The 23,358-nt window shown below is 41.8% G+C and overlaps 1 protein-coding gene across 6 annotated transcripts in view; it reads right to left on the reverse strand.

Annotated features, from left to right (window-relative positions):
- Positions 1 to 3,077: 3,077 nt before the first annotated feature.
- The window catches only part of LOC126483630 (uncharacterized), a 497,523-nt gene continuing 477,242 nt past the window's right edge, over positions 3,078 to 23,358 (reverse strand). For all 6 annotated transcript variants that reach the window (XM_050106684.1, XM_050106680.1, XM_050106683.1 and 3 more), the window contains 2 exons: positions 15,474 to 15,614; positions 3,078 to 4,438 (listed from right to left, as the gene is read on the reverse strand). In XM_050106684.1, the coding sequence (XP_049962641.1) occupies positions 4,367 to 4,438; positions 15,474 to 15,614 (213 nt within the window). In that variant the 3' untranslated portion in view covers positions 3,078 to 4,366. The remainder of the gene's footprint in view (positions 4,439 to 15,473; positions 15,615 to 23,358) is intronic.

The following is a 23,358-nucleotide window of genomic DNA, read 5'->3' on the forward strand; positions in this document are numbered from 1 at the left end:
TACAGCAGCTGCGAGGCTGAATGAGTGTCAAGGTTACTGACAGATACATGTTTAAATGTGCTCAATGTGGGAGCTACCGAGGGTGTTATCGAGATGGAAGGGAGAGGGTGTTTTAAAGTAACCCTTTGCTGCTTAAATCACACATATGTCATTCGTGCATCTGGATCAGACTCTGAATGTGGCTCTCCAGCAGGGATACGACTTTCTCAAATCCTGCCCTGAAATGAGATCCATCCTTCATGAAACCTCCCCACTCCACCAAGAGTGTCTTTCCGCCATCCACCTAACCTTCATAACCTCTTGGTTCATCCCTATGAAATTCCCAAACCACCTTCCGTACCCTCTGGCTCCTACCCTTGTAACCGCCCCCGGTGTACGACCTGTCCCATGCACCCTCCCATCACCACCTACTCCAGTCCTGTAACCCGGAAGGTGTACACGATCAAAGGCAGATTTGGGATTTACCAACTGACATGCCTACACTGTGAAGCCTTCTATGTGGGAATGACCAGCAACAAACTGTCCATTCCCATGAATGGACACAGGCAGACAGTGTTTGTTAGTAATGAGTATCACCCTGTGGCTAAACATGCCTTGGTGCATGGCCAGCTCATCTTCGCACAAGGTTACACCGTCCGGGTTATCTGGATACTTCCCACTGACACCAACCTATCAGAACTCTGGAGATGGGAACTTGCCCTTCAATATATTCTCTCTTCCAGTTAGGGCCTCGACCTCCGCTAATTTCAAGTTGCCGCCGCTCGTACCTCACCTGTCATTCAACAACATCTTTGCCTCTGTACTTCCACCTCGACTGACATCTTACATACGTCTGCCCGTGTCTGTATATGTGCGGATGGATGTGCGTGTGCGTATGTATACCTGTCCTTTTTTTCCCCCTAAGGTAAGTCTTTCCCCTCCCGGGTTGGAATGACTCCTTACCCTCTCCCTTAAAACCCACATCCTTTCGTCTTTCCCTCTTTCCTGATGAAGCAACCTTGGGTTCTGAAAGCTTGAAATTTGTGTGGGTGTTTTTGTGTTTTTTATTGTCTCTATCAACATACCAATGCCTTTTCGTTTGGTCAGTCACATCATCTTTGTTTTTATATATATTTTTCCCACGTGGAATGTTTCCCTCTATTATATTAATATTAGTAGTCTGGTACACCACATTTATAGAATTTAACTTTCAATGTTTGCTTAGGCACGAAAAAGTGTATATGTTTTATGATCGTAGTACGAGGGACATTTGCGTATATGCATGATTTTTACATTTATTTCTTAAAAATATAATTTATAACATTTTGTAACTTTCATTTTTTTTGCTCTTGCTTTTAAGGTATCAAATTTGAAAACTGCATATAGCAAACTTAACTGGATACAGAATGTGGTATTATCCATCTGCTTTGCCTATGGCCTTGATTTTTACCCCCTCCCCAATTTCCCATAACCATCCTCCGTGAGCCCTATATAAATAGCACAAGACATTATGTATAGTTTTTTTCCCTTTTTACTACACCATGATGTACAGAGCGCATAACCTGAATGTTTCATATCATGATGTAGCTGTTATTGTACTAATCACATCTCAAGAGGGCAATTAATGGCAATAAATTGTTGAAATTTGTAATGTAAACACTGTAATTTTTAGGTGATCATGACATAATAAATTATTACATAAAACATTTATAAGGTAACATACTTCTGTTTGACAAAATGCCAGTTATTTAAGAAAAATAAAATAAAAATTAATAATCACAGTCACAGAGCTGACACTGTACTAATACACGTCAGTCAAGGAAGAGATTGAACTCTTAGAGAGTGTGTTAGGAGGGTAATGCTGTCAAACTGTGACTCACTTATCTAAGTTAGGTATAATGTTCCCCATTACCCCAGAAGCGGAAGTGAAGTAATGACACTAACAAAGAATAGTTAAATAAAAATTCTAAAGAACATTTATCTTCAGCTACCCTTGCACCAACTGAGGCATAGCATCAGTCATTCTCATTTCATCTGCCCTTTCCTATTTCAATATTTTTCCTTATTACTACCTCTCTTCTTCTCATCTCTTTCTGTGTCATCTTGTGTTCACTACTTCAGTCACTGTAGTTACTCCATATTAAAATTTGTGTGTGAGATTGAGTTCAATAGAAGTTAAAAATCATCTTGACTTTTTTTTAAAACTCTGTGCTTATGATTGTATAAAATATTAATAGTGTGGTCTACCTTCTAGCAAAACAGAGTTGTGTAGTTGTGTTTACTCAAACATGTTTCACCACAGTTGAGGGCTTAATAGATGTTCATTTATTTCTTTTTTACATTACAGTTCCATTTTCTTTGATTATTTAACTTTTTCAGACACAGACCAATAATTACTGTAGCATGCCACAGTCATTGCAATGGGCCTGCTCTGATCCTACTGAGATGAGTTTATGTTTTTTCATTTGTCTTATTGCACCTTTTATATGTTGATAGTACTTTCCTAACACTCACCACAGTTTTGTGATGTTACTCATTTGACATGTGTTACCATTGCCAACTACTGAATCTTGTGAAAGGAACCGACATATTGGAATTACTCAATAACCTTTTATTTTTGCAGAGTGGAAGTTTTGTGTAGTGTCCATTCTGCTAAACAACTTACCTGGATGCAACATTGTTTTTAAAATCACACAACAGTCAGAAATGCGCTTTACATAGGTAAGCCTACTTAGAAGGGTACAGTTATTACCAAGCATCAAAAGGTATTTTATGGCAAACTTAACTGACAACAGTCACAAGAATAACTCTAGTAATGTGGTGCATTCTGTATTATTTGAATGGCAGAAATCCAATAAAATGGTTGAAATTTGTAGGAAAATAAATTTGAAAAGTCCTCCACTTCTCTCAAATGTCACACCATAAACAGTGAACAGCAAAATTATGCACACAATACAAAACCATAAACTGATGATGACGTTTCATACTTTGTGCGATTTTGTGCAGCAACCCAAACTTCTCCCAACTAAAATATTAACATTGTTTCTGTCCAAAGTAATTCTGCACCTTTAACAAAGGAAATTTATAATTCAAAATAATTTATGCGTTACACGTGGGGACTTTTCTTTATTGCTGAACGAATACTAACACAATGAATGACACACAATTCAATCTGAGACATCAGCACATACTGATATACAAAGAAGTGTCATGAATTTTATTTCATTTTACATGCTCCAAAAAAACTGTGTAACAATTAGCAGAACCTGTACGTGTTGAGGAAGTCACAAAGTTATGTTAGGTGAAATCAGTTTAGTAATTTTTAGGTAGTATATTTTACACTTTAATAATTTCCTTGATGTATACATCAATGTGAGAGTTTTTGCCATATCACTAAACAGTAAAGTTCCATTCACATTGTATTTTTTTCTGACAAGCTGCCATCATATAAGGATGACAAAGATGCCAAGCATCTATCACAGCATAGTGACAATATATTCTCCACATTTACAAATGAACTAACAATTATAGCACGTTTTCCAGTTCTACAAACAAACAGTGCATGCATGCAATTACATTCCACATTAATAAGTTTGTCAGTGTTTTGCACTCAGTCCAAATTTATTTCAATGCTAATATTTTTGTCCTAAAAGTTAGTTGTCACATTTTCTGTTAAAATTGGAGAATGAAAACAATTTAGACTGTTTAGTATCATCACAATCTAAAGTAGGAAAATATAATAAGGCAAAAAGCCTAGCAAAATCTGTAACCTGCTGAATCTGACATCTCTAATAGGTAACTCAGCCTTCTTTCCAAAGGAAATAACACTTCTCACACATACAATAATTATGGCCCCATCATTTATCAAGTACACCTCTTCCACAGGCTGCTGCTTCATCATAATGCAAGGAGTACATTATAAACATTAGAATGTGACGTTTAGTTTATACATGTCACAGAACTGGTGGTCGTCCAGACAGATGAATCATATACAGGCACTTCTGCTGCTTACACATACCAGTCAGGGGAGGAAAGACATACAATAACAGCAAGACACATTCTGCTGCACAGCATTCAAATACACATCAAGCAATTATAAAAAGGGCTTTTGAGGCATGACTTTGAACAGCAAAAAGAAGAAACAATGAACAGAGCAGTGTAGTTATACAGGTCCTAAACTGATGGGAATACTATATTTAACACTGTAACATTGTGTGTTCAATAAATCTGACAAGAATTTCCAGTCTGTAAAATTATTATATAGGATTGGGTTTAATAAAATATACTCCTGTCAAAGACGATGATCATACAAACTATGGATCTGACTAGAAAACACAATCCTTTGGATTAATATCAGGCACTGACAATGTATCTTACATCAAAGCCTTCAAATATATACAGGTGTCTCCTGGCCAGTCAGGAGACGGAACATTGACGTTGGCATAGTCTTCATGAGAATCTGTAACAAAAAGGCAATGCTTATTAGAAAAACAGTTGTATCATCACTGCAAAGAACTGCACATTATAGAAAAGCCCACATTTAATGTCACAATGACACCTGATTTTTAGCTCTTATCCTTCTTACACTGCTCTCCACATAGGTATGGCAATGTGCAAAGCAGCCATGTCAAAAATTATCCACACACAAAAAGAAATGAAAATAATGTAAATGGATAGATAAAAATAAACTCACCAAGCAGCGGCAGTGGAGAAAACAAACACACACACACACACACACACACACACACACACACACACACACACTGCCGCCACTTGGTGAGTAGATGTTTTACCTATCCATTTACCAGACATAAAAAAGCTATTTATGTATACATAGGAGTTTAAGAAGTATGATATTCCCTTCAAGGATGTTGTTTGTGCTGTCTGCAAGATTTGACCAGGCAAAAGAATTAAGAGTCTTCAGGGGGGAGGTGGGGGCCAACAGTTGGTTGGAGGCTGGGAGTACTGAGGTATCAAAAATTAAGTGGATAATATTTTCAACAGGGTGACTGGCAGGCTACTAATGTGTATTTCCATACAAAAATAACACTAATTTGACAATAGGTTTCAACACTTTGCACAAACTTTTAGCTTTTGCATGCTGTGGAGTTTCATTTCCAGGTAGTAATGATAGAGCCACATCATATATATCCTGCAAGTATCTCAATTAAACATAATGTACTTTCATTGATGCAGTGGTCACAAAGTGATGACAGCTTTCCATTATATTCACACTTGGGCTTTATTGGAAGTTCTCTCGGCACTCACTTCTCACAGACCTTATGGAAGCTGAGCTCATTGGATATGATGTAATAATAGAACCATTACCAATCTGGAGAGAAATCAATACTTTAGTAATAACAACTTGACTGGCTGCTAATACCACCTTGAAGTGACTGTGTACACTCCCTAGTACTGAAGGATTACCCATGTTCTGTTCCCTCTTTGTTAGCCAAAATTGTTGGACACTTTTAAATTTCTCAACCTACTCCCACACACTGCTACATAGAGAAGAATCATTTCTTTACTGTACTGAAAGCTCATGACACATAATCCACACGGAAATGACTTCTATTTGCTCCTCGTCCACCCACAGCAGCAAGTAAAATGACATGCCCAGGAAGAAACAAAAATTAAGGTTTAATGTCCTGTTTACACGAACATCATTATAGCTGGAGCATGTTATCTGTCAGCCTAGTTCATTACCCGATCTTTTTGATTAACGTAGAACCTGAGGAAACATTTTGTGGAAGCATTTTGTGGAAGCATTTTGTAATCCTCCTTAGCTTTTTGTCATTCATGACTTTGATATTGTACCAGCTAGCAATCTTAATTATGCTATTCTTTAAAATGACTGCTACATTCCTTAATATTATTATTTTACATCAGACTACCATTTGGAATGTTCTAGAACACAACATAACTACTTACAACCAGTTCAGAAACTTATATGCTTTATTCACGAAATATTTACCTGTAACAACTTGTTCCCATTTGATGAAGATTCAATGAGGATGAAGATTCAATGAAAATGTAATTGTAATTAAATTACTAGATCAGTACATTTTGAGTGATTGTTTACATAACATACACTCCTGGAAATGGAAAAAAGAACACATTGACACCGGTGTGTCAGACCCACCATACTTGCTCCGGACACTGCGAGAGGGCTGTACAAGCAATGATCACACGCACGGCACAGCGGACACACCAGGAACCGCGGTGTTGGCCGTCGAATGGCGCTAGCTGCGCAGCATTTGTGCACCGCCGCCGTCAGTGTCAGCCAGTTTGCCGTGGCATACGGAGCTCCATCGCAGTCTTTAACACTGGTAGCATGCCGCGACAGCGTGGACATGAACCGTATGTACAGTTGACGGATTTTGAGCGAGGGCGTATAGTGGGCATGCGGGAGGCCGGGTGGACGTACCGCCGAATTGCTCAACACGTGGGGCGTGAGGTCTCCACAGTACATCGATGTTGTCGCCAGTGGTCGGCGGAAGGTGCACGTGCCCGTCGACCTGGGACCGGACCGCAGCGACGCACGGATGCACGCCAAGACCGTAGGATCCTACGCAGTGCCGTAGGGGACCGCACCGCCACTTCCCAGCAAATTAGGGACACTGTTGTTCCTGGGGTATCGGCGAGGACCATTCGCAACCGTCTCCATGAAGCTGGGCTACGGTCCCGCACACCGTTAGGCCGTCTTCCGCTCACGCCCCAACATCGTGCAGCCCGCCTCCAGTGGTGTCGCGACAGGCGTGAATGGAGGGACGAATGGAGACGTGTCGTCTCCAGCGATGAGAGTCGCTTCTGCCTTGGTGCCAATGATGGTCGTATGCATGTTTTGCGCCGTGCAGGTGAGCGCCCCAATCAGGACTGCATACGACCGAGGCACACAGGGCCAACACCCGGCATCATGGTGTGGGGAGCGATCTCCTACACTGGCCGTACACCACTGGTGATCGTCGAGGGGACACTGAATAGTGCACGGTACATCCAAACCATCATCGAACCCATCGTTCTACCATTCCTAGACCGGCAAGGGAACTTGCTGTTCCAACAGGACAATGCACGTCCGCATGTATCCCGTGCCACGCAACGTGCTCTAGAAGGTGTAAGTCAACTACCCTGGCCAGCAAGATCTCCGGATCTGTCCGGGGCTGAGGGGACATAATCTAAAGACGTCGCGGTAATAAAGATATAGGGATAAAATGTGAGGTGTTCAACGGGCTAAAATCACCTTTATCGTAAAAGGAAAATGAGGATAAAAAGAAAGAAGATGAACAGCTTGACCAACCGCGCTCGCCAATCAGCGCACGCATGTGAAACTCCCCAGATCATGAGATTTTAGCTCGTCACTTATTCTATCCATTCCATTTTTTTATATACGTTGATCCACGGTTGGGAATATATGAGCTATTTAGCCCCCCAACCCACGTATAAACTTTCTTGTATTCGTATGCGCATTCAAGTAACTTCCCTTGTCTTGTGCATGTGCATAGGTAGCGGGTCGGGCTTGTAAGTGAGCGACCATTTGTAGCTGCAGTTTATGGCAGGTCATGGCCCATCGAACATATGCCGATGTGAGGTGGAGCGTACATCATTAAGTTAAGTAGTGGTTTTGACTTTGTACATATGTACTGTTTGTGTTTTCCTTTTCTTTTTCATTTATAAATGTATAGCTATGGTATTCTTTTAATCATTGACCAAGGTCTTCTTAGGCACTTGTGGGTTTTATTGTTGTTCTGAAGAAGGTGTAGTTATCTACACCAAAACCTAGGTTAACACTAGGTGCTTTTTTCGCAATCGAGGTGGGTTTTTAGTTTTTTAATATATTAACCAACGATTGTTGACGCGCTGCAATGTTGAATGTTCTTAAAATGTTAAATGAATTACTATATTTTGTAAAACCAAATTCTGTACTTTTGGAATGTTCAAAATTCATAAATTTTAATTATAAATTTAATTAGATATGTGTTCTAACAATACTCTGAAATATTATGATTGTTGTACATTATTTTGAGTACAGTGGCAAAGCCCACCAATCCATTTGAGTAGTAGCAGTGTTGTGTTGTAATCAGTCTACCTTACATCATGCAGGTTGTAATTGGAACTATGTATGTATGTATGTATGTCTGTGCTGCTTCAATGTACTTCTATGTATTTAACAGTGGAATTAATAAACACAAGAGCATGTGCAAAAAGCTGCCAGGTTATTAAAATATGTTTGAAGTACCCAGGCAAATACAGCATTTGCACTTCCCACAAGTAATCTTAAAATTTTATCTCAGTTGTATGTTACTAGTTAATGTTTTCACCCCTCAGTGTTGTTCATTGCTAATTTGTACCAATTAAATCATCTGCCATTTTCAAACTCCAAATTACATTAAAGATTACAACTTTTCATAAACTATCAAATGATAGTGTTACAAACACAAACTTCGATAGTATAAGAATGAGTCAGGGAGTCAGACACAATCTTTTCAAAGGTAAATATGGATGACTGGATGGGTATTTCAACCCCACTTCAATGCCTTTACCATGGCACCATCTTATTTGGTGAAATGCAAGTTCAAACTTCAATAGAGTGCAAAGAGTTATCAGTTTTGCGCATGCACACATGTATGCGCATAAATAGAGTATTAATAACCCAAATTCAACTTGTCACTATTACTATTAGCATGATTCTGTGTGTCATGATGTATCAGTGCACATCTCTTAACATTTAATTATGTTCTTAAGCTATTGTTGATTTGAGCAAATTAAAGGCAACAGTTAACCTGGGAAGGAGAAGTTAACACACGTACATGCGTATGTACCAAAGGCTGATTGCATCAAAGACGATGAAAACAGTTTCTGAGACAGAAGTTCTGGAGAGAAAGAATTCATTTGGGGAGAACTGAATACACAGTTCGGGTACAGACAGACTTGGGTTCAAAAAAGTAATGGGACCAAACACTTTGTTATTGTTGTTGGGGTCTTCAGTCCAAAGACTGGTTTGATGCAGCTTTCCATGTTACTCTGTCCCGTGCAAGCTGCTTCATTTCCGAGTAACTACTGCAACCTATTTCCATCTGATTTTGCTAAGTGTATTCATCTCTTTGTCTCCCTCTAGATTTTTTCCCTGCATGCTTCCCTCCAATACTAAATTGGTTATCCCTTGATGCCTTAGCACGTGTCCTATCAACTGATCTCTTCTTCTAGTCAAATTGTGTCACAATTTCCTCATTTCCTCTTCTCCCCAATTATATTCAGTGGCTCCTCATTAGTTACATTATCTACCCATCTAATCTTCAGCATTCTTCTGTAGCTCCACATTTCAAAAGCTCCTATTCTCTTCTTGTATAAACTGTTTGTCATCCATGTTTCACTTCCATATACAGCTACATTCCATACAAATACTTTCAGAAACGACTTCCTGACACTTAAATCTATACTCGATGTTAACAAACTTCTCTTCTTCAGAACGCTTTCCTTGCCATTGCCAGTCTACATTTTATATCCTCTCTACTTCGACCATCATCAGTTATTTTGCTCCCCAAATACCAAAACTCATTTACTGCTTTAAATGTCTTGTTTCCCAATCTAATTCCCTCAGCATCACCCGATTTAATTTGAATACGTTCCACTATCCCCATTTTGCTTTTGTTGATGCTCATCTTGTTGCCTTCTTTCAAGACACTTCCATTCAGTTCAACTGTTCTTCCAAGTCCTTTGCTGTCTTCATTATTAAACCTACTCCTGCATTACCCCTTAATTTGATTTTGTATTTATAACCCTGTATTCACCTGACCAGAAGTCCTGTTCCTCCTGCCACCGGACTTCGCTAATTCCCACTGTATCTAACTTTAAACCTATCCATTTCCCTTTCTTCTAACCTACCTGCATGATTAAGGGATCTCTCATCTGATCTGTAGAAAGCCAGTTATGTTTCTCCAGATAATGATGTCCTCCTGGGTAGTCCCCGCCTGGAGATCTGAATGGGGGACTATTTTACCTCCAGAATATTTTACGCAAGAGGACGCCATCATCATTTAACCATTTAGTAAAGCTGCATGACCTTGGGAAAAATTAACGGCTGTAGTTTCCCCTTGCTTTCAGCCTTTCACAGTACCGGCACAGCAATGCTGTTTTGGCTTTTGTTACAAAGCCAATTCAGTCAATCATCCAGATTATTGCCCCTGCAGCTAGTGAAAAGGCTGCTGCCCCTCTCCAGGAACCACACATTTATCTGGCCTCTCACCAAAAAATACACCTCTGTTGTGGTTGCACATATTGCACGGCTATCTGTATCGCTGAGGCACATAAGCCTCTCCACCAGTGGTTATGGTACAAGAGATACAAAAGAAATTCTCCTACACTTCTGCATGAGGTGTGGTTTAGTTGTGCGAAATATTTGGTTTAAGAAGAATGTCAGTCACATGATCACAAGATTAGTTGGAATGGACTTTTTAAATATACCACTTTTAATGGAGAAAGAAGCAGACAAGTGATACTAAATAAGAACTTTACCAATGAACATAAACTGTTAGTAACAGACTTTAGTAGTATTCATAGACCCAAGATAACTGGTAGAAACTTACCAATGATCAAAGTTTGGGAGCTAACAAAACTGACAAGAGAACGGACAGTCAGGGCTCTGTAAGGTTCCAACTACCAACAGATGAAGTGCAGAGTGGAAAAGTGGAATGGACTAGATTTAAGAATGTGCTGGTGAACACAGCAACAGAGGTCGGTGGAAAAACATCTCTGAGAGTCATGGAGAAGGAGATACCATGATGGAATAAATTACTGAGAACATCAATTTAAAAAGTTACACCCCAGATAGAATAAGATAAAAGGAAGGACAAGCTAGAAAAAAAACAAGATGAAGTGAAGATCAGTGGCCTCTAAAAAAGAGTACCGGGACAAAAAGTTTAGAGTCAAACAGGTACTAGAAGAGGAAAAAGGAAATTATTGGGAGAAATTTGTCCAATTGCTGCAGGAAGACAGGATAACATAATATGAAACTGCTGTTCAGAGTGGTGCATAACATATGAAAATCTTTTTCTCCATGAAGGTCACCACAGAAGACATCAGTGAAAATATAATTAGAACAGAAGAAAATGTAATGAAAGAACCAATTTGATCACCTTCTATAGCCGGTAATTGAACCCGGGCCCTTAGGATTGACAGTCTGTTGGGCTGACCACTCAGCTACCAGGGGTGGACGCCTCCCCTACATCAGTAAAAAAAAAACACACACACACACACACACACACACACACAGAAGACCGCCAACTCCCGTCTGTCTGCAATTTGACGTGTCTTCTTTACGGTAAGCAGCAATTTGTCTTTTCCTACATGGTTGCTATTCCTACCTGGAGTTTCTATTCTTTGATTTGAGGAAAAACTTATCTTTCATAAGGCCTGAAAAACAGATGAGAGGATTCTAGAATAGATATTAAGAACAATATTGAAAACACAATTTGAAGAGTAACAGTACTGATTCAGGGAAAAGAAGACAACAACAAACCTAATCTTCAGTGCATTTAAGTTGATGGAGAAATACTGAAAATAAGGTAAAGAGCTGATCCTAGTGGTTCTTGATACTGAGAAGTCATACGTCAGTGTGAAAAGATAAATGATCTGGGAGCACCCGAGAAACCAAAATGTGCTGAAGGTTTGGCAAGAAAGACTTAAATGCTGTATGAGCAGTGTATTACCTGTGTGATTTGGTAAAGGTTATTCATTGCAGTTTCAGGTAAAAAGTGGAATCTAGCAAGGTAGTGCTCTGTTGCCACAGCTGTTTTTATAATAGTCACAAATATTGTAATGAAGAACATCACAAAATCTCATACATAGCTTAATGCCTTTGCTTTTGTTGTGGTAATGTGCTCAGTGGAGAAAACAGGAGAAACAAACTGAGGCTTGACAAAGGGATGCATGAATTCTAGAAATTCAGCGACAAAATTAGTGAAATCAAAATAATAGTAATCACAATGAATAGGGAAGGGTGACCAGCAAACATCAAGCTAGGTTTTTATGTCCTAAAAAACATGGAGGTTTAATTTTTAAAAGAAAGAGATTTTGAACCAGAGTCATAAGAGGTCATTCTTCTACCTACAAGTTAGATCACGTAACGTGGGATTCCAAGAAGCCAAGAAAAGCAGAATCAGTTACATACAACAAGTATTTCAAAGCAATACTAACATCTAATGTAATTGACAATAACTTTCCTTCTCATCCTGTCCAGTAAGTCCCCCTTGACCCATGGTTCTGGATGCTTCTTCCGAACTCCCATTTTCCTAAACCTCACCAGTACCTTTCTTTCACCCTTCTTCCTTCTCCTTCCATCTTTCTGAAAGAAAACGCCACCACTGGCTTCGAAAGCTAGCAAATTTAAATACCTTTTTCTACATGTATTTCATGCCACCACTTGGTGAGTAAATTTGTTATCTATCCAGTTATATTATATTATGTAACTGGACCAATAGAAAATCTACTCACCAAGCAAATGCAGGAGAAAAAAATTTAAAGAAGTTACAGAAATGTGCAAGCTTTTGGAGCCAGTGGCTCCTTATTCTGGCAGAAGGGCTGAAGGGAAAGGAAGAGAAATAAAGGAGGAGGCTGGTGAGGTTTAGGGAAGAGGGAGGGTTACAGGAAAGTCGAGCAGAACCTGGGTCAGGAGAGTTACAAACAGGATTAGAATGAAAGACTGACTGTTGTACCTTAACATAAGCTATACAGTGTCACAAAGAGTGACTCACTGTGACTACAAGTCATGGAGATGAAGTTCTTGCAGTCCAAAACAAAGAAAATGAAGTGGGACAAATTAAGAAATGAAGAAGTGAAAGAGATGGCGGGCATTAAGACAGCACCAACAGAGCAAGACAACATATCTAAACTAGACTGGTTTCAATACTTTTAAGAATGGAGCTACAGAGGACAGTTTAAGTGAATCTGGACAGAGAAGATTAAGTGACACAGTGGGTAGAAGGACAAAAAATACACTGAACGGACATTATAAATATAGACATTGAAGAGGAACCCTGGATAATATCATGAACAACAGGATTCACCTCAACAAGATGACATGGAGTAGACTTGTATATTTCACCTGAAAATTGGAGTAGTTAAGTGGACTATATGACAGTGCAAAACCAGCTCAATGCAGGTAAGTTCTTGCACTCTTCTGGATGGCAAAAACCACAAGTCCTTTGTGACCTCAAAGGAAACTACAAAAAAAGTTTCGAGTAGACAAGGAACTAATAAAAACAGACGTAGTCTTACAAGATTTCATCTTCGTAAGATATCACCACTAACTGAGCATATTTGGTAACCACACTGATTTTTAAATCAGTCTTGCTTCTTTTGCATTAGTAGGCATATATGACATTGTCTGATAAGTGCAAGAAAACATACGTAGTTAACTATTTGTCCACTGCAACTAAGATGAGTGATTTTGGTGAAACTTGCCACAGTGTATGGGAACAGCTCAAAGTTGAAAAACAATCCAGCATTATACTACAAACCAGATATTTCGTTACCAATGTAAGGTCTCCTTTGTTTTGTGCATATTAGAAAGAAAAGGTGGAGGCTTCTCAAATACTCTCTATGATAGAGAGAGAGAGAGAGAGAGAGAGAGAGAGAGAGAGAGAATAAATCTGTCTGTAACACTTTAACATGATACAAACTGAGGGTAATTTAACAGCCTGGGAGACAGAACATTGTGAACAGCACTATACTTGACAATCCCACAGTAATTTCAATTAGTTTGATACAACATTTAGTTTCACCAACAAATGGTAAGTGATTTATTACCACCATCTTGAATTATATGAAAGATAACAAGCAGAAGACTTCTTGAAACATAAAAGCAAGATAATATTATTAATGAGCTCAAAACCTAAGAATATTTTATTAGTATAATTAACTGAGAAGTCTGCTTCTCATAAAGCTTTGATAATGTTTGTGGAACAATGAACAGCTACAACTGTTGTGAATACTTAAGCTATAATTTGTGAATACAGTTGAGAAGACTTTTTTTTTCAACCAACTGCAGCATCTCCCTCTCATTTAAACTTTCTAACACGGTGGATGCCTCAAATGAATTTTTCCTTCTAGGCTGAGTTACAGATTTGGTCTGAAACTGCTTCAAGCACTTTTAAATACATCTAATTACAACTTTTTCCCTTCTTCACTTCAGGTACACAAAAAAATGATATCGTTTATATTTTCATGTTCTCTGTCTGGAACAAATTCTCCCTCAAAATGGTACTAAAGAGTATCAAATCCAAAAAGAGTCTGGAGTAAAAATACTTCTAGCAGTGTGGGTGAAATTTTTATGCTTTTCTTGACCTTTTTTTTATACACTGAGGACCTATAGCATATTATAAGTACCTTGAGGGTGTTAGTTGGTTGGTTGGTTGGTTTGTGGGATTAAAGGGACCAGACTGCTACGGTCATCGGTCCCTGAGGGTGTTAGTAAATGATACTGCTAGTACAGGGTGTACACATGGAGGGGAGGGAAATCCAAATTAAAAATACACTTTTTCCTGGGTGAAAATACACTCTACCCAGGGTGAAAGTATATTTTTTCCATGTTAAGAGGCAACAGACTGCCTCGGAGTTTTAGGTTCTATACACTGGCATAGAACTTCACAGAACTTCAGGAAACAAAACCCAGCATACATCGTTATTGCATGACTTGTAATCTATGAAGGAACTAAAATAAATATGAAAAACTAACCTTACATCTTGATTTTTTCTAATGTGTGTGACCCTTTAAGATGTATCAAACACAAATGTGTCAGTAAAATTTTTGAAATAATGGTTTAAATGGTTGATCTTTGGGCCCGAAATTTTTCTTAGTGATTGGTCCTGAAAGTGTTAAGTTTTAAATGAGAATCAAATGCTCCACGATTTAAGAAATTCATCACACAGTCTCACAGATAACTTAATTCATCTCGCATAAAAGGAAATTTACTTTGGAAGTAATGCTTCTCAAACCACTGTTCTCAATGTCTTCCCGCAACCTGTTAGAAACGTAAAGCAGTTTGTTATATGAAGTACTGCATAGTTTTCGTTCTAAAGCCTTTGACACATTTCGTGGTGAGCAGATGCTTGTGTGTGCACCATGTTTTGTTGTTCTAACTAATGCATTTTCTTTGCAACTGAAGTTTTATTTTGATGTTATTCTCTATTTTCTGTTTTACTGCTGTGATATTAATGGGCGGTAATGGGCTAAAGTAAAATTCTCCTTTAGAATACTGTATCAGTTCTTTATCAGTAAAAGCTACAAAAATTTAGCTGGAAACTGAAACAATGAAAACTTCTTGGAATTCTAAAAATTACCAGGTTTCACCCACATTTTTCCCGGCTGCAAAAATTCCAATGTTTCTCCTGTAGTTCCCGGGCATATACACCCTGTAGTATCAGTGAAATTTACTTATTTGGGTGACTTCATGTGAAGTATATAGAAAATAGTGCAGCTTAAGCTCAATGAAACTCACCTCTCCAACAGAAGTTGCCAACAGGTTGACAATCTTTTCATGTGGTACTGCAACCACACTCTGGTTGTTTATTTCGATAATGCGGTGCCCCACACGAACACCGCCTCTTTCTGCTATGCCACCACGAAGAAGACTGCATATCTAAATTGAATTAATTGTTTCACTATTAAAATGAATAAGTAATTACATATAATCTCTATAGGACTGATAGATATGGTTGCTATCTGTATCATGGATCTCTACACTACAATTAATGCGCACCTGGCTGGAAATAATACAGATGACAGCATGAGGTACAACATTTTTCCATCTATATGAAATATTTGGATAAAAGAGCTGTAACTTATGAAAATTTTAAAACATAAATATAGTATACACTAATCACTAATGACTTACCACAGTTTAAATATATGCAGAGTGATTCAGGAGGAATGTCACTACGTTTGGGATGATTAATGTCACATAATGTTTGGGATGATTCTACATATGAAAATAAACTGAAAAAGTCCTATGAAGATTTGTCTGATTTTTTATCTTTACAGAACTGGAGAAAAGTTGAAGCCTACACAAAACCATTAACAATTTTGAGGACAAGTGTGAATATTACTTACCAAAATGGTGTGTAAGCACTGTGGTGGATAGAGTATTGGTGGAACAGATGACTGATGTGTCATACAAGAAGTGTTCAAAAAGTCCCCCGCCAATCTCAATCTCAAAGAACTTGGCAGTGTGTTGGAGGATGTGTTGTGTTGCATATCTATCATCATCTCAATGGGCATTAATGTGGGCAACAATGTCAGTGATGTCAGCAACATTTCGTCATGTGTACTCACCTTCGTAGAGTACACATCACACTTTAACCACCCTCATAAATAAACGTCTAATGGGCTAAGTCAGGTGATCTGGCAGGCCAGTTAAAGGGTCCCCCATAGCCAATCCACCATTGAGGAAATGGGTTTTCAGATACTGGGATACTTGCCTGATACAGTGCAGTGAACTGGCGAACCATCACGTTGCAAGTACATTTGCCATCTTTGGTCTAATTTCATGTCTTCCACATGTGCAGATAGGTCTTCTATTAGGAACTGTGTGTATGCTGTGGCTGTCGCGCAATTTGGCGTAACACAGGCCCAATCACCAAGTCATCAATCATACCATACCTAACACGGAATCTTGTTCCCCTAGTGTCATGTGGGTTCTCTGTCATGCATTTATGAGAAATTTTGTTTTTCCACGATACCACTGTGTGCGTATAAATGTAGCCTCATCTGTAAATAAAGTCTGTTGCATGACATTTCTCTATACAGCCAACCATTCACAAAACTGTTGTCTGCTTAATGAGTCATCTGGATGCAGATGTTGCATGGGCTGTGGATGGAACAATTAAAAGTACTTTGACTGTAAACTACACCACACTCATGTTTGCAGAATATCGAGCTGATGACTAATGCACTGTGTACTGGAGGTGGGACTCCAGTGTACCAGCGCAATAAAGTCTTCCCTTTCCTTAACTGACTGGACGACCTCACATTCTGATGTTACAAGTACACTGGGTATTATTCCGGATTCATGTAATGTTTGAAAAACACTGGGAATTACCCTGGCACAGGTGGTTTGTTGATCAGGGAAACATGCTTTCTGCATGGGTGAATTATGTGTCATTCTGGAATTCACAGACACAATGGACTTGCTCAATTACACAACTCTCAACCATGACACACAGACAGCCTCAAGACTGCTCCCTGATCCAACCCACGACCACATTCCGGGGATACTTTCAGTTGTGGCCCCGGTGCGAAGTCGCAGTGCTGCCATCTGTTGGAGAACCCCCACATCTCATGTAGGATGGATCAGTCATCTATCTTCCCATTATTCTGTTCACCATAGTGCCTACACAGCATTTTGATAAGTAATATTTTCACTTGTCTTTATACATTCATGGGTATGTGTAGTCTTCAACCTGCTCCAGTTCCATAATAATCAAAAATGTGACACATCTTCATAGGACTTTTTCACTTTATTTTCAAAAGTAAAATCACATCACAAATTACGTAAGACTCCTGTATCACCCTCCATATTAACTTCATCCCAATCAATAGAGCTATCACAGGCAAACATGTATTTCCATTAGAAATTTCACTGTTCCTTCAGTAAGTGGACATTATATTACAACCACTTCATAGTGGAAATATCTGTAGCTAGTCAGTATTGAAATGGGGATTGGCGATCATGATGTCATTATAGCGACTATTGGTTGGTTGGTTGGTTGGTTGGTTGAGGTTTAAGGACCAAACAACAAGGTCATCAGTCCCTTGTTTCAAATATGGTCCATTCCGCTAATGGGACATCTCAGGAAAGTCAGAACAATAAAAGGGAAAAAGGGAAAAATGTAAAAGGGCAGTCATGTTGTCAATGGTAAAAAACGAAAAGGGGGAAGTCAGCAAGAGAACGAACCCAACGCTATGCTGAAGCAGCATAGGCAAGACCACCTGTGACTTAAAAGGTGCAACCGCTAGAATGTAGAAATACGTATGGGAAAAGGAGACTAACCAATCCCAAAAAGGGGGGGGGGGGGGGGAAACAGAGTAAAAGGGGAAGAAAAATCTCGGTCAGGGAGGTTTTTTTTGTGGTTTTAGGGCGCACAACTTCAATGGTCATTAGTGCCCTGACTACGTTAAGAATGCACCGCGAGGCACAAGTTTAAAACAACAACTAAAAGGGAAAACACGATAAAAGACAGACTGACAGGCATAGGATTAAAAAACAGTATCATCAAATGTCCTTAGAGAGGTTTGTTAAATTGATAAAACGAAGAACGCGAGCAGCTGCTCGTGGGTCAGCCGCTAAAATGGCATCTACAGTACATGGCAGGTTAAGATCAAGACGCAGTGTGTTAAAATCCGGACAGGACATTAAAATGTGGCGGACCGTCAGCAGTTGCCCACATGGGCAGAACGGCGCCGGCGCTGCCGTCAGCAGATGGCGATGCCTGAACCGGCAGTGTCCAATGCGTAACCGGGCCAAAACGACCTCCTCCCACCGAGAAGGGCGGGAGGAGGACGTCCAAGCCGCGGGGAAGAGGTTTCAAGGCCCGAAGCTTGTTGCCTGTAAGTGCAGCCCAATCGGCATGCCACAGCGATAAAATGTGCCGACAAATTACCCTGCTACAATCCGACGAAGGGACACAACAAGAAGCTGTCCGAGGCTGGAGGACCGCAGCCTTGGCTGCGGCATCTGCAGCTTCGTTCCCAGGGATACCGACATGGCCAGGAACCCACATAAAGCTAACCGGAGAACCGACGTCCACCAGCTGCTGAAGAGAGCGTTGGATCCGGTGCACGAAAGGGTGAACCGGATACGGATCACTGAGGCTCTGGATGGCGCTCAGGGAATCGGAGCAGATGACATAAGCAGAATGTCGGTGGCGGCAGATGTAAAGAACAGCCTGGTAGATGGCAAAGAGCTCAGCTGTGAAGACCGAACAATGGCCATGGAGCCGGTATTTGAAACTTTGTGCCCCGACAATAAAAGAACACCCGACCCCGTCATTGGTCTTTGAGCCATCTGTATAAATGAAGGTCATATTGATGAACTTCGAACGAAGTTCAACAAAACGGGAGTGGTAGACCGAACCGGGGGTAACCTCTTTTGGGAGTGAGCTGAGGTCAAGGTGAACGTGAACCTGAGCCTGGAGCCAAGATGGCGTGTGGCTCTCGCCCACTCGAAAGGTTGCAGGGAGTGAAAAATTAAGGTGTTGAAGGAGGCGATGAAAGCGAACTCCAGGGGGTAGCAGGGCAGCGACATACAACCCGTATTGACGGTCGAGAGAGTCGTCAAAAACAGGAACGATAAGACGGGTGGTCGGGCATTGACAGTAGCCGACAGGCATACCGACAAAGCAGTATATCGCGCCGGTAGGTGAGTGGCAATTCGCCAGCGTCAGCATGAAGACTCTCTACGGGACTAGTATAAAACGCTCCGATCGCAAGTCGTAAACCCCGATGTTGTATGGAGTTGAGGCGGCGTAAGATGGATGGCCGTGCAGAGGAGTATACGAAGCTCCCATAATCCAGCTTGGAGCGGACGATCAACCGATATAGACGAAGCAGGACAGTTCGATCCGCTCCCCACGACATACCACCGAGAACACGGAGGACATTTAAAGAACAGGTACAACGGGCAGCCAAATATGACACATGTGGAGACCAGCTAAGTTTCCTGTCAAATGTAAGACCTAAAAATTTTGTTGTCTCCACGATTGGGAGAGCAACGGGACCGAGTCGTAAGGACGGTGGGAGAAACTCTTTGTAGCGCCAGAAGTTAATACAGACCGTCTTCTCGGCAGAAAAACGGAAGCCATTGGCGACACTCCAGGAGTAAAGACGGTCAAGAGAACGCTGAAGACAGCGCTCCAGGACATGTGTACACTGCGCGCTGCAATAGATGGTAAAATCGTCCTCGAAAAGGGAGCCTGATACATCAGCTGGGAGGCAATCCATTATTGGATTGATCGCGATGGCGAAGAGAGCGACGCTCAAAACTGAGCCCTGTGGCACCCCATTCTCCTGGCGAAAGGTGTCTGACAGGACAGAACCCACACATACCCTGAACTGTCGATCCATTAAAAAGGAACGAATAAAAAGAGGGAGGCGGCCGCGAAGGCCCCATGTATGCATGGTCAGGGAGGTGAATCGGGAATCTCCAAACACGGCTTACAATGGGAGACACCCAAACACTCACCGCCCTGCCCCAACACCAGAGAGAGATTAAAAACCATAAAACTGAGAATAAAAACCACTTTCCCGGAGGAAACCGAGAACCAGAGAGACCATCCGGGAATCGTCAGCCAACATCAAAGGTAAAGTGTGGGGGAGTCTGTACTTAGCACGCAGAGCCAAAAGAAGGGGGCATTCAACCAAAATGTGGGCTACTGACTGGAAGGCTTCACAACCACAAAGTGGGGGTGGCTCATCACGCAAAAGAAAACCATGGGTCAGCCTGGTATGGCCAATGCGGGGACGACACAGTGTGGTCGAGTCCTTTCGGGAGAGGCGAAAGGAAGAACGCCACGGGCCTGGTGTCACCTTAATCGCACGAAGTTTATTAGACAGGGGAGTAGCCTCCCAAGAATTGGCCCATGACTGTGCGAAGTGGGATTTGATGTGAAGCCGTAAATCTGCTGCAGGAGGGGTTACAGAAAACGGGGGGTAAGTGACTAATCCCCCAGCCAAACAATCAGCGAGCTCATTACCCGGGATACCCACATGGCCAGGGACCCAAAGGAAGTCAATGGAACAAGCAGCACGGTGAATATCAGCGAGATGGTCATGGATGGCAGAGACCAAGGGATGGCGGGAAAACCACCGGTCAATAGCCAGAAGGCCACTCATGGAGTCCGTACATAACAAAACGCGGTTGTGTTGGGACTCTTTAATAAAGGTAAGGGCCTGGGAAATTGCCATCAATCCCGCAGTAAAAACCTCACATGTAGGTGGCAGCAGATGATTTTCCATTCCAACAGAGGACAGCTGATTTAGAGCCATCAGTGTAAAAAACAACAGCATCCCGAAACTCCCATAAAATTTAGCGGAAAAAGGAACGGAACACCACCGGGGGGATGGAATCTTTTGGACCTCGGCGGAGATCCATCTGAATTCAAGGTCGAGGAACTAACAAAGGGGTGGTGGAGGGGAGGGAGCGAGAAAGACAGGAAAAAGAAGGAAGCTGAAAATCATGGCAAAGAGATGCAAGGCGGAGCCCAACCGGTAAACCCGCCCATGGGCGGTAGTCGGGTGGGCGACGTCCATGGTCTGTGAACAGGATAGAATAGGAAGGATGAGTAGGAGAGGAACGGGTAGCGAGTGCGTAAGATACCAGAAGCTGGGACCGCCGAACAGAAAGGGGGGGATCCCAGCTTCAACCAGGAGACTATCAACAGGGCTAGTAGGGAAGGCACTGGCGGCCAAACGGATACCACGATGGTGGACTGGATCCAGCACGTACAGTGTGGAAGGAGCAGCTGAACCATAAACTTGACAAGTATAGTCCAAGCGAGACAGAACTAGAGCACGATAAAGACGGAGAAGGAGGGAATGGTCCGCACCCCAAGAGGAGTGGGCAAGGAAGCGAAAGACATCGAGTTTACGGAAACATCCTACCTTCAGGAGTCTGATATGGGGCAGCCAAGTGAGCTTGTTGTCAAAAAGAAGACCCAGGAAACGAAACTGTGGGACCACAGGCAATCGTTGTGAATCGAGATAGAGCTCTGGATCAGGGTGGATCGTAGTACGGCAACAGAAGTGGACCACCCGCGATTTTGAAGGAGAGAACTGAAACCCGTGTGAGAGGGTCCATGCAGAGGCATGCCGTATAGCTCCCTGGAGCTGCCGTTCTGCAGATGCCATCGAGGAGGAACTAACCCAAATGCAAAAATCATCCACATACAGGGCAGGGGCGATCAAGGGACCGACAGAGGCCCCAAGTCCATCGATAGCAATTAGGAAAAGAAGGACACTCAAGACAGAACCCTGTGGGATGCCCGTCTCCTGGGTCCGTGGAGAACTAAAAACAGTACCAACTCGAACTCTGAATGACCGATGGAATAGGAACTGCCGGACATAAATCGGGAGTGGGCCCCGAAGACCCCACTGATGAAGGGTAAGTAAGATGTGATGGCGTCAGGCCGTGTCATAGGCCTTGCGAAGGTCAAAAAACACTGCAACCAAATGGCGGCGCTGGGAAAAAGCCTGCTGAACTGCGGATTCCAAGCGAAGTAAATGATTGATTGGAGACCATGCCTCTCGAAAGCCAAACTGGTAAGGGGACAATAGATCCCGAGATTCGAGGACCCAATTGAGCCGACTGGCTACCATCCGTTCAAGTAACTTACAAACAACATTGGTCAAACTAATTGGCCGATAGATGTCAACAGATAGGGGGTTCTTACCAGGCTTAAGGACAGGAACCACGATGCTATCCCTTCACTGAGAAGGGAAGTCGCCCTGGAGCCAGATACGGTTAAACACCCGAAGAAGATGTTGCTGTTGTGGAGCACTGAGATGTTGAAGCAGTTGGTTATGACTGGAATCTGGGCCAGGGGCCGTATCATGAGAAGAAGATCGAGCAGAAAGAAATTCCCATTCAGTAAAAGGTTTGTTGTAAGATTCTGACTCACAAGGGGTGAAACATAAGGTGGAAGCTTCAGCCCGCTGTTTCAGGTGAAGGAAAGCAGCTGGATAGGAGGCTGATGCTGAGGCCACTGCAAATTGGGTCGCAAGACATTCTGCAAGAACTAATGGGTCCGTACAAAGGCCATCTGGGAGGTGAAGGCCTGGGAGGGTGGACTGCCGATGGCAACCTTGGAGAGAGCGAAGTGTAGCCCATACCCGTGACAGAGGGACAGTAGAACCAAGGGAAGAAACGAATCGTTCCCAACATATCCGCTTGCTCTGTTTGATTAAATAACGGGCTTTAGCGAGGAGGCGTTTAAAGGTAGTAAGGCTGGCTACGGATGGGTGCCTCTTAAAGAGTTGCAAAGCTCGACGGCGATCACGGATGGCAATGGCAATGGCCATATTCCACCATGGGACTTGCCGGCGACGAAATGGCCCAGATGAGCGCAGGACAGCAAGGCTAGCAGCGCGAACAATCGTGCCAGACATGTCATGTAGGACATCATCAATACAACCCGATAAAGAGGGAGAAAACACGACCTGTGCAGTGTATAGAGACCAATCGGCATGTTGGAAAGACCAACAAGGTAACCTGTTCATCGGGGAGCGGGAAGGGAGCGAGATAATCAACGGGAAATGGTCACTATCACAAAGGTTGTCGTGTGGTGACCAGTGTAATGAAAGGAGGAGAGAGGGAGAAGAAAAAGAAAGAT

This window comes from Schistocerca serialis, chromosome 6 (genome assembly GCF_023864345.2).
Source record: "Schistocerca serialis cubense isolate TAMUIC-IGC-003099 chromosome 6, iqSchSeri2.2, whole genome shotgun sequence".
Taxonomy (NCBI): domain Eukaryota; kingdom Metazoa; phylum Arthropoda; class Insecta; order Orthoptera; family Acrididae; genus Schistocerca; species Schistocerca serialis.